General features: G+C 47.2%; 1 protein-coding gene across 3 annotated transcripts in view; it reads right to left on the reverse strand.

The window, feature by feature from the left end:
- Window positions 1-12686, reverse strand: part of LOC138796906 (uncharacterized) — a 48503-nt gene that overhangs the window by 18597 nt on the left and 17220 nt on the right. The window contains exons 3-4 of one of the 3 annotated variants that reach the window (XM_069976638.1): window positions 10801-10947; window positions 9779-10711 (exon numbers count right to left, since the gene is read on the reverse strand). The exons of 1 other annotated variant lie outside the window; for it this stretch is intronic. In XM_069976638.1, coding sequence (XP_069832739.1) covers window positions 9910-10711; window positions 10801-10916 — 918 coding nt within the window. In that variant the 5' untranslated portion in view covers window positions 10917-10947 and the 3' untranslated portion in view covers window positions 9779-9909. Of the gene's footprint in view, window positions 1-9104; window positions 9236-9778; window positions 10712-10800; window positions 10948-12686 lie in introns of those variants that run through there. One more of the 3 variants, XR_011363847.1, reaches the window with a different exon arrangement.

The following is a 12686-nucleotide window of genomic DNA, read 5'->3' on the forward strand; positions in this document are numbered from 1 at the left end:
TATACAAGTGGGGGAGCTCACAGGGGGTATTCTGACTCAACAACCTGGCTATGAGCAGGTGGGGTTATAGATAGTCTTATATCTGTGCTTCAACCAGTACTCACACCAAGTCACATATTGTCAGATAGCGTCAACTCCATTGTAGAGGCATGTAGGAAGATTCCAGCTTTATTTGGTTCAGAAACCCTGTAGAAATGCTGGTACAACGGGGTGAAAAGGATATAATATGCCAGGGGTAGCAGGAACATACAGGTACATGCACTGTCTTAACATGAAAATGGCTGCTAACATGAGGGAGAGGGGAGGAGCTACAACACTGCAGCTAGAGGACAGGAAGACAGGAGGGTCAAAAAGCAAAGCAGAATAACACATATACATGTCAATGAATAGAAACCAGTCTTGGGACATGACACTCCCCGTCTGAAATCTTTAGATTTCACAATATATTCCAAATCGGAAAAATGTCCTGAAAGTCCAAGGTTGTTCTTGAAACCTGTAAAACAAGAGAGAAAAACAACGTGCAAACAATAAACAATATGTCCAAATCTTGAAGTTGAAGATTTGTAATCCCGAAGAAACTTCAAATAAACCCATCTTCGGATTGGGGAAGCCGCGGACTGCAAACACTTCCACCAACCCACACTGTAATCCACAGGAGGAGGTTATCAGTGATGACACAGCCATAGTCCATGGTGGTATGCTCCCCGCCATAAGCTGTGTGGGTGTCCAAGTCACTCATGTAACTTCTTCTTTTGGTAGAAGGAGCACTAGTTCATGAATTGGACGGAAGAAAAGCCTTGCTGAACCTCCCTTTGTTACCTTGACTTCCACTTTACGAGTCTTTCCATCGTCGCTGGGGATGACCTTTGTGATGAGACCCATGGGCCATTCATTACGATGGGCTTCTTTATCCTTCAAAAGAACAAGGTAGCCTTCCTGGAGGTTAGGTTTTGAAGTCTGCCATTTGTGACGGCTTTGGAGCATGTGAAGATACTCACTCTTCCACCGATACCAAAACACATTAGACAGATGTTGAACCTGTTTCCATTGGCGTCTGTAGATGTCACTGTGGTCAATGGTGCCTGGAGGAATATCAGAAGTTCCAATCTTCTGGGTAAGAAGTGTTGCTGGAGTAAGGATGATTGGAGAATCAGGGTCTGAGGAAACTGGAACTAAAGGCCTTGCGTTGATTATAGCAGATAGCAAGGAAAGTGACCAATGTCTCATGAGTAAGCAAGGGAGACTTGTTGTCCATTAGCATTGAGTCAAGTATTCTGTGGGCAATACCAATCATGCGTTCCCAGGATCCTCCCATGTGGGATGAATGTGGAGGGTTAAACACCCAAGTACACCCATTGTTAGTTAAGAAGTTGTCAAGTTGTAGTTCCTTGCAGGCTCCCACGAAGTTTGTGCCGCAGTCGGACCTCAACTGTTTGACAGGTCCACGAATGGAGAAGAATCTACGAAGGGCGTTGATGAAGCAAGAGGCATCCATGCATTCAATTACTTCAAGGTATACTGCTCGAATGCTGAGACAGGTAAACAGAACTGCCCATCGTTTGCTGTTTGCAGCTCCACCACGGGTTCTACGAGTAACTACTGACCATGGGCCAAAGACATCGACCCCGACATAAGTAAAAGGCGGATCAGTACTTAGACGGTCTGCTGGTAGGTTAGCCATTTGCTGCTGTTGCTGTCTTCCTCTTAACTTGTGACACTTAACACATTTGTGAAGTACAGAGGAAATGCATCTCTTCATGCCCACAATCCAGAAACCGGCTGACCTGATGGCACCTTCAGTAAACTGTCTGCCTTGGTGCTGTACTCGCTCATGATGGTGTCTAATCAGCAGCGTAGCAATATAATGTCCACCTGGTACGATGACAGGATTTTGTTCCTTGTTACACAGGTCAGATTTCTCTATCCGGCCGCCCACTCTCAGCAGCTGGTGGTGATCAAGCACTGGATTAAGTTTGTAGAGTGCACTACTCTTGGACAAACTGATGTTTTTTGAGATAATGTCTATCTCTTGACGATACACTTCTTGTTGAACACAACGGAAGATGACTTGTTCAGCATGTTCAAGGTCTGTAGCTGTAGGGTGTTCCATACACATATGCCACCCATGACACTTTGATGATGTGTCCTTAGCAAAGCAGCGAGAGATGTGAATCAATCTGGCAATAGCTCGCACAATGGATGACCAAGTTGAGAAATGCTCAAAGCGATGTGACTTCAGCTTGACCTTTGAAGTTACAGAGGTGTACAGCGTGGAGGCTGTGTGCCTGATTTCCTTATCAGCATCAGGATCAACTAGCTCAAAGACTTCATTGGACGGAGTCAGACAAGGTTCCTCACACAGAAACTTTGGAGGAGATAACCACATGTAATCTAAAAGATGTGCAATGGGTGCAGGTCTTGTTCCTCGATCAGCAGGATTAAGTTCTGTGGAGATATACTGCCACTGTTCAGGAGTAGAGAAACTTCTAATGCGTTCTACTCGGTTGCTGACATACATGTAAAACTGTTTGGTCTGGTTATGTATATAACCGAGCACGACTTTGCTATCAGTGTAAAATGTAAATGAATCGATTGCAATGTCTATTTCATCTCTTATTACCTCAGCAATTTCAACTGCTAGCACGGCAGCACAAAGCTCAAGTCTTGGTATAGAGTGTGCAGGTTTTGGAGTTAGTTTTGCCTTACCTAAGACAAATCCGCAATGTGTCTCATTTCTGACTCCTGTAATCCTAAGATAGGCCACTGCAGCTATGGCTTCCACTGATGCATCAGAGAAGATGTGGACTTCCCTTCTGATGGCCGCTGAAAGGGAGCTGAGGGCATAACAACGTGGAACTTGGAGTTGCTCTAATACCTCCAGAGACCTTTTCCATTTTTCCCACCTTTGTTGTTTCTCAATAGGTAGCTGAGAGTCCCAGTCCGCATTTTCAGTGGTAAGCTGTCTTAGTAGTATCTTGCCTTGGATGGTGATGGGCGCAATGAACCCAAGAGGATCATAAATACTGTTCACAACAGATAAAACTCCTCGCTTGGTGAAAGGTTTGTCGCAAGGAGACACTTGGAAAGTAAAAGTATCTTGTTCAATGTTCCACAGCAACCCTAGGCTGCGCACAGGAGGAGCGTCAGAACTGAGATCAAGGTTTCTCAAGTTGATGGCATGATCATCTGAGGGAAAGGCTTTGATTACCTCATGGCTATTGGAGATGATCTTGTGAAGTCTGAGATTCCCTGCAGACAGCATCTCTTGTGTTCTGGTAAGAAGATCAACTGCCTCTTCACTTGTTGGTAAAGATTTAAGTCCATCATCAACATAGAAATTCCTCTCAACAAACCGACGAGCATCAGAACCATACTCCTTCTCACCTTGTTGGGCTGTCCTTCTCAGTCCGTAGGTTGCTACAGCAGGAGATGGGCTGTTGCCGAAGACATGCACCTTCATTCGATAATCTATGACTTCCTTGTTGACGTTGTTGTCCTTGTGCCATAAAAACCGAAGATAGTTTCTGTTGTCTTCTTTAACAATGAAACAATGAAACATCTGTTGAATGTCGTCCATTACTGCAACAGGTTCTTGTCTGAAGCGCATTAGGACCCCTAAAAGACTGTTGTTGAGGTTAGGACCAGTGAGGAGCATATTGTTGAGAGAAACGCCTTCAAACTGTGCACTAGAATCAAACACCACTCTGATCTGGTCAGGTTTCCGAGGGTGATACACACCAAAGGATGGTAGGTACCAGCATTCTTCTCCTTCCTTTAGTGGCGGTGCAGGTTCTGCATGGTCTCTGTCAAGCACCTTCTGCATGAAGTCTACAAAGTGTTTTTCCATCTCTGGCCTTCTCTTTAAGGTGCGCTTTAAAGAGGAAAATCTTGAAGCTGCTTGCTGCAGATTGTTTGGTAGCTTTGTTCTTGGAGTACGGAAGGGTAAAGGTGCTACCCAGCTGTTGGAATCATTTTGAGTGAATTCCTTATCCATTACTTTGAGAAATTCTTTATCTTCTCTAGCAGGTGCCAACTTGTTGTCATCACTTGTGATGTTGAACACTGTAGACCCAAGGTTATCATCCCATGGAAGGCAAATGTTCATGTCATCTTGCTGGTCATGCTGCCCCTTACAGTTACTCATCTTTTCTTTCACCAGGTAGTGATGTGGGCATGGCTGAAAATAAGTGCTGCGACCATTTGGCAATATATGAGTCTTAAATGAGGATATCTTGGTAGGCCATTTCATACGGTCAATGCAGACGTTGCCTATAATAACCCAGCCTAAGTCAAGGCGCTGGGCAAATGGTGCATCATGCGGTCCATTAATTTGCTGACGTATTTTGTGCACTCTGAGAATGTCCTTTCCCAGCAAAAGTAGGATCTCTGCATTATTATCCAGAGCTGGTATTTCACTGGCTATGGTCCTTAGATGAGGATGATGGAGAGCAGCTTCTGGTGTAGGGATCTCCTCTCTGTTAGATGGTATCTGGTTGCATTCAACAACTGTAGGCAAAGGTACCTCTAGATTTCCATTTAGAGAAGCTACTACAAGTCCACTGGCTCTTCTCCCTGAAACCTCTGTAATGCCACTACAAGTGCCCAGGGTATATGGGTAAGCATCTCCCTTTAGGTTAAACAGATCAAAAAGTTCTGACCTTGCAAGTGATCGGTTGCTCTGGTCGTCCAAGATGGCGTACACCTTTACAGTCTTTTCTGGCTGACCCTTGGGGTACACGTTGACTAGGCATATCCTTGCGCAGGACTTGTCACAAAGGTCTTCTCCGCAGACTTCTGTACATGAAGAAGATACTGTGGTAGGCTTTGCTGCTTGATCTGTGTTCTCCCCGCCATGCTTTGCTAGAGGAGGGAAATCTGTAGGTGGTGTAGGGCTGGACTGAGATGGGTGAAGAGCTTGTACGTGGTTCTCACTGTCACATTCTATGCACTTTATGGCAGTTTTACAGTCCTTAGCAACATGTTCAGTGGAAGCACAACATCTGAAGCATACTCCAAACTTCTTTAGCAGTTCCTTGCGTTCTTGGAGTGGTTTCCTTCTGAAGCCAATACACTTCTTGAGAGGATGCGGCTTCTTATGAATAGGACATTGGCGATTGGGGTTCTCAATCTTTTCACCTTGGTTGTTCTTATAGCTGGGCTCCTCAGAAGCTGATGAGGTAGTGGGAAGAACATCAGTCTTTTTTACAGACACTGGACCTCTGTGTTTTCTGTACTCGGAGCGTGGGCTGTCATATTTAGAAGGAGGTGAACCAGGGCCACTGGACTCACTATAGGAAAAGCTTGGGTCATTCTTTGTTCAATGTTGCTGATAAACTCACAGAAGTAGTCAAATGGAGGAAAGGAGACTTGATTCTCTCTTTTGTATCTTGAACCAACTGTAGTCCATTTTTCTTGAAAGCCATATGGCAGTTTGGCAACTATTTGGTTTACCCCACGAGCAGTATCCAGGTAGCTGAGACCAGGTAGGTGAGTGTCTGTCTTGGCTAGTTGAAGCTCTGAAAGTAGGTCACTAAGCTCTTGGAATTTCTGGTTGTCCTTACCAGATATCTTTGGGAAACCTTGCAACCGTTTGAAGAGAGCACTCTCAATTGCTTCAGGACTACCATAGGTACGCTCTAGTCTCTCCCAGGCAGCTGTGAGTCCTGCTGCTGGATTACCAATGTGGACAGATCTGAGTCTCTTAATACGTTCTGTGGACTGTGGGCCAAGCCACCGGATGAGTAAATCTAGCTCTTCAGCAGCGGTGATGCCAAGGTCACCAATTGCAGTTCTGAAGGCACATTTCCAGCCTCTGTAGTTCTCAGGCTGGTCATCAAACCTTGTAAGTCCGGTCTTAGTAAGTTCACGGCGTAACATGTATCTTGCAAACTCTGACATGTCTGTACGCTCTGAGCTTGGACAAGGAAATGCTGGCTGAGTAGTGCTGGCCACATTGTTTCCAGAGTTCTGGCTGAGAAACACAGGCGTAAATGAGGCTGCATAGGCATTTAGCCCAGGAGGTGGCTTGCTATCCATAGGCTTAGCTGTGGCTTGGTAACATGCTAGGCCATTGTTAGGGTTTGGCATCTTGGCTTGCACCTGTGTACTTCTGTGATGAGCTTGCAGAGGTGTAGGGCCATGGTTAATTATGCAGAGTGAAGTATCAGGATGATGAACAGGCAGAGTGTTGTACTGATCTTGATTTTGGGGTATTGCAGAAGGAATAATGTGTTGTTGCTGTGAAGAAATATCTGCACTGTCAGGAACAGTAGTAGCAATCTGGGGTTCACTGTTTTGGCTTAACACATAGTCTCTAGTACGTTTGAGAGGATCCTCTGCATCCATTCCGCTCAAGGCAACACTGTCTCTTTCACTCCCACTGGCTGCTCGTTTTAGGACCTTCAACCTTGCCATGGCTGTAGCGTGCTCACATTGTTTCTGCAGAGCTTCTATTTCTGCCTTTCTTCTTGCGGTATCTGTTTCTTTGGCTGCTTTCTTCTGCGCTGCATCTGCTTCCATTTGCGCCTTCTTCTGCGCTGCATCTGCTTCCATTTGCGCCTTCATCTGCGCTGCATCTGCTTCCATTTCAGCTTTCTTCTGCGCTGCAGCTGCTTCTAATTCTGCTCTCTTTTGCGCAAAAGTGGCCTGAATCTTAGTCGCTTCAGCTTCTGCACGCGCCTTTATAAGCTGCTCACTTAGTGTGGAATATTTTGAAGTTCGTGACCTAGACGTGCGTTTTGAGCGTCTTGTAGACTCAGAAATACAAGATGTTGTTTCATGAAGTTGCATAATTCTTGCTTTTATTTTAGACTTAGTTTCATATATTAAGCCGTCTCGTTCAACATTAAGATGTTGGAAGTTTTGCAATTCTTCTAGACTGTCCTGAGTATTGATTCTTTTCAGAATGCAATGGTATTCTTCACATTTCAGTTTGTATTGCTCATGCATAGTGGACAGCTGCTCTAGGGCTCCCTCTAGTGGTAATACATATTCAAGCAAGCACATGGTGGAGACATGTGCCTGTAAAGTTTTCCACAGATTCATAATGTCTGATGCAAGTTCATGCTGCAGGCTTTCAAGGTTCTCTCTAACCTTCCATGTAGGCTTAACAGAGCGTTTGTCCTTATCACTGGACTGCAGACTGGGGTCCATGCTTCCCTGAACTGAGTGTCCCTCAGCCATGATGCACTACACTGAAGGAAGATGGCTGCTGCTAGCAGGTTCTATGATGAGAGTCTGCAGCTCACAGGGGGCTATATACAAGTGGGGGAGCTCACAGGGGGGCTATATAAGGGGGGAGCTCACAGGGGGGCTATATACAAGTGGGGGAGCACACAGGGGGTATATAAAACTGGGGGCAGCACACGGGGGGTATATACAACTGGGGGCAGCACACGGGGGGTATATACAACTGGGGGCAGCACACGGGGGTATATACAACTGGGGGAGCACACGGGGTACATACGACTGGGAGCAGCACACAGGGGGTCTATATAGTATACTGGGGGAGCACACAGGGGGGCTATGTATAACTGGGTGATCACACAGGTCTATATATAACTGCGGGAGCACACAGGGGGGTCTATATACCACTGGGGACAGCACACAAGAGGTATATACTACTGGGGGCAGCACACAAGTGGTATTTACTACTGTCGGCAGCGCACAAGGGGTCTATATAACTGGGGGCAGCACACAGCGGTCTTAATTACATTGGGACTGCACAGAAGTGCCTATATGCCTCACTACTATACTGGGGCACAGAACATACCTAATTATTAAGTGGGAGCACAGGGACACCTTTAACCCTTTAAGGACATGGCCCATTTTCGTTTTTACGTTTTCGGTTTTTCCTCCTTGTGTTTAAAAGGTCATAGCACTTGCATTTTTCCACCTAGAAACCCACATGACCCCTTATTTTTTGCGTCACTAATTGTACTTTGCAATTACAGGCTGAATTTTTGCATAAAGTACACTGCGAAACCAGAAAAAAATTCGAAGTGTGGTGAAATTGAAAAAAAAAACGCATTTCTTTTATTTGGGGGAAATGTGTTTTTACGCCATTCACCCTGGGGTAAAACTGACTTGTTATGCATGTTCCTCAAGTCGTTACGATTAAAACGATATATAACATGTATAACTTATATTGTATCTGATGGCCTGTAAAAAATTCAAACCGTTGTTAACCAATATACGTTCCTTAAAATCGCTCCATTCCCAGGCTTATAGCGCTTTTATCCTTTGGTCTATGGGGCTGTGCGAGGTGTCATTTTTTGCGCCATGGTTTGATCTTTCTATCGGTACCTTGATTGCCCATATACGTCTTTTTGATCGCTTTTTATTACATTTTTTCTGGATTTGATGCGACCAAAAATGCGCAATTTTGCACTTTGGGATTTTTTTGCGCTGACGCCGTTTACCGTACGAGATCAGGAATGTGATTAATTAATAGTTCGGGCGATTACGCACGCGGCGATAGCAAACATGTTTATTTATTTATTTATTTGTTTACTTTTATTTAAAACCTGGGAAAAGGGGGGGGATTCAGACTTTTATTAGGGGAGGGGGCTTTTTACTATTAACAACACTTTTTTTTTTTTTTTTTACACATATACTAGAAGCCCCCATGGGGGACTTCTAGTATATACACTTGGATCTCTCATTGAGATCTCTGCAGCATAGATATGCTGCAGAGATCCATGAGATCGGCACTCGTTTGCTTTCGGCTGCTGCAGCCGGAAGTAAACGAGTGCCGAGCCGGGGACGGCGCCATCTTGGACGCGTCCCCGGCCGGCATCAGTAACGGAGATCGCTCCTCCGGGACAAGGTCCCGGAGGAGCGATCTCCCCCACTAGACACCAGGGAAACGTTGCCTCCGGTAATCGGAGGCAGCTGTCAACTTTGACAGCTGCCTCCGATTAGCTAATTAGCGGGCACGGCGATCAGACCGTGCCCGCTAATAGCGGCGGTCCCGGGCTACACGCGGCACCCGGGATCGCGGCACTTCAAAGCGGGGCCGCCGCGCGGCCCCGCTTTGAAGTGCAAGTGAGGACATAGGACGTACCGGTACGTCCTATGTCCTTAAGAGGTTAATCTGTGGGGGAACAGAGGGGCGTAACTACTATATAGGGGTACAGGGGACCTAACTACTGTATGTGTTGGAGCCTAAAATATTTCTCTGACAGATTCTGGAGGGAAGATTCACAGCCAGGAGAAGACTTCAAGGTGGCTCACGCTGGATGGAGAGAGAAAGAAAAAAAAGTAAAAGACGCTGATCAGAGAAGACGCCTCCTGTAAGTCACTGGATGTAACTGCACTCTGTTATAGGGTCTGTAGTGATAGGGATCATGGTGTGGCAGTATTATGTTATGGCATCATTGGTAATATCTTCCTGTTTTGTTCAGAGCAGTTTTGAGGTGATATGTAATCTCTGTATGGTGGTAGGAGGGTTATAAGAGGACTACTGGGGGGGGGGGGGGGGGGGGCAGCGCATGTCGAGGAGGGGGGGGCATGGGGGGGCCCCAGACATGACTTTGCTTGGGGCCCCAGAAATGCCAAGACCGCCCCTGGACACACCTGGGTCATGGCTGTAGGGATGTATGTGGTGTGTTAATGGTGATGGCTTAAGTGAGATGTCCTGTGGCCTTACAAATATATTGTAAGGCAACAAGGCCCAAAAACAAATATATTTGAAAAAAAAAAAAAATAAACAAAAAAAATATATATATATATAACTAAAAGAAAAAAAAAAAAAAAAAAAGAGCTGACACATCCCAGAGACAGGTGACACACACAGGTGACTGAAATTCATCAGTCTTGTGGTCATGGCTCATAACGGAGGCTGTGAAAGGGGCCTGGGCACGACGCCTTCAGGAGTCATGAAGTAGTCAGCAAAGAGGTTCCTCACCACTATCCCGCGGTTGGGTTGTCTACCTTGGCCAAAGTTGACATGGGCACTAAAAAGCTGCCAGTGTCTCCACGTCCACATCTTGGGGGGGCATAGTCCCGAAGGTAGTTGTGGAGAACACAGGCAGCTTTAATGACCATGTCAACTGTGGCCAAGTTCAACTGCAGGGCAGTGGTAAAGACCCTCCACTGACTACTCATGATCCCGAAGGCGCACTCCACGAAGTTACGTGCCCCGCTCAGCCTCTGGTTAAAGACTCTCCCCCGTTCATCCAGCCCTCTCCGTGGGTAGGGGCGCAGTAGGTTGGTTATTAAAGGAAAGGCTTGATCCCCTACCATGACGAATGGAGTGGGATGCGTGGTACCCGGAAGAGGAGAGGGAGGAGGGAGAGTCACGTGATCTAACAGTATTCGCCTCCCAAACTCTGATCTCACTAGTGCCCGGGAGTCCCTAGTACTGCCATAGGAGTCGATGACAAGGAAACGATACGTGCCATCAACAACCGCGATCAGGACCACAGAAAAAAATTTCTTATAATTGTAATACAGTGATCCTGATCGCGGTGGTTGCTGCACACGTATGTGCTTACCATCGACCGCCCCTATACAGTTGTGGAAATTGGCCACAGACTGAAAGCCTGCTGCTGACCGCAACCAAATCTCCCGGGTCGGACTGGGCATCACGATGGGCTGCAAATGCTCCCAGATCACGCCGCACGTGCACCTCACAATTCCAGAGATGGTAGACTTACCAACCTGGAATTGGAGGTGCAACGATGCATAACTCTCCCCTGTCGCCAAGAATCTGGAAAAGAAGAAAGAAAAATAATTATTTTTATTACAACATTGAGCTTACTTTTCTGAGGCCAAAGTTTTACTAAAAAGGGTCCTCACCTCAACGTTATGAGCAGACGGGGGACAGGAGGGATGAATTTCCACAGGTGGTTGTCCTGTCTCTGGAGATGTGGGCTCAAAAGGTCGAGGAGCCGGTCAAAAGCCTCTATAGGCATCCTAACAAAGGCCTGGAATTTATCTGGATGCCTGCAACAAATGTGGCAATATTAACCCCTTAGTGACTGCCGCACGCATATTCACGGCGGCCACTAATGGGCTTTATTCCGGTGCGTACGCCTTTTAACGGCAGTTTAACCAGTTAAATACGAACTGGAGAGAATGGAACCGCTGCACATCCCATCTATGGCTGATACTAATGCCGCTAGGCCTATATTAAAAATCAACACCAGAGTGTCTGTATATGAATTGATCAAGCCATATTGCCCCGTGTACCACCGCGCAGGTCCTCTGGTCCACACAGGTCCCTACGCTAACTCCACACCGTGTCGGTCAGCGACCGCCAACCCCGCAAGGCGTGCACGTGCAGGGAAGGGAGGCCATGGAACGGCCCTGCAACCCCAATGTCACAGGACCAGACCCAAAAAGCCCCACCAAACCCCAGCCAGCACCACCGGCGGGGAAGGCTGCCCCCAAACGACACAAGTATGGATATGGTATTACACTTACCATTGCTGCTCTCACAGAATGGGGAAGACATAGGGTCCAGACATGTGAGCACAGGCATATCCTGCTAATTTTGGTCATGTGGGTCTTATAAAGGAGTGCTAGCTGTTCAGAGAGGGAGAACTGTAAAACACGAACTGGAGAGAATGGAACCGCTGCACATCCCATCTATGGCTGATACTAATGCCGCTAGGCCTATATTAAAAATCAATACCAGAGTGTCTGTATATGAATTGATCAAGCCATATTGCCCCGTGTACCACCGCGCAGGTCCTCTGGTCCACACGGGTCCCTACGCTAACTCCACACTGTGTCGGTCAGCGACCGCCAACCCCGCAAAGCGTGCACGTGCAGGGAAGGGAGGCCATGGAACGGCCCTGCAACCCCAATGTCACAGGACCAGACCCAAAAAGCCCCACCAAACCCCAGCCAGCACCACCGGCGGGGAAGGCTGCCCCCAAACGACACAAGTATGGATATGGTATTACACTTACCATTGCTGCTCTCACAGAATGGGGAAGACATAGGGTCCAGACATGTGAGCACAGGCATATCCTGCTAATTTTGGTCATGTGGGTCTTATAAAGGAGTGCTAGCTGTTCAGAGAGGGAGAACTGTAAAACACGAACTGGAGAGAATGGAACCGCTGCACATCCCATCTATGGCTGATACTAATGCCGCTAGGCCTATATTAAAAATCAACACCAGAGTGTCTGTATATGAATTGATTAAGCCATATTGCCCCGTGTACCACCGCGCAGGTCCTCTGGTCCACACGGGTCCCTACGCTAACTCCACACCGTGTCGGTCAGTGACCGCCAACCCCCCAAAGCGTGCACGTGCAGGGAAGGGAGGCCATGGAACGGCCCTGCAACCCCAATGTCCCACATGACCGCAATTAGCAGGAGACACCTGAGTGCACATGGTTTTAATCCCTCCTGTTTTTTCCCATTCTGTTTGCTGCAGCTATGGTGAGTGTAATACCTTATCCAGACTTGTGCTGCTTGGGGGCGACCTTCTCCGCCGGCGGTGCTGGTCGGGTTCTGGTGTGGTGTTTTTGGGTCTGGTCCTGTGGCATGGGGGTCGCAGGGCCGTCCCATGGCCCCCGTTCCCTGGCTGTGCACGCCTGCGGGGTTGGTGGCCACTGACTGGCACGGTGTGGACTTAGTGTAGGGACCCATGTGTATCAGATACCGGCACGAGGTACATGGGGCAGTATGGCTTGATCAATTCATACACAAAATTCTGATGTGTTTTTTATT

This window comes from Dendropsophus ebraccatus, chromosome 7 (assembly GCF_027789765.1).
Source record: "Dendropsophus ebraccatus isolate aDenEbr1 chromosome 7, aDenEbr1.pat, whole genome shotgun sequence".
NCBI lineage: Eukaryota > Metazoa > Chordata > Amphibia > Anura > Hylidae > Dendropsophus > Dendropsophus ebraccatus.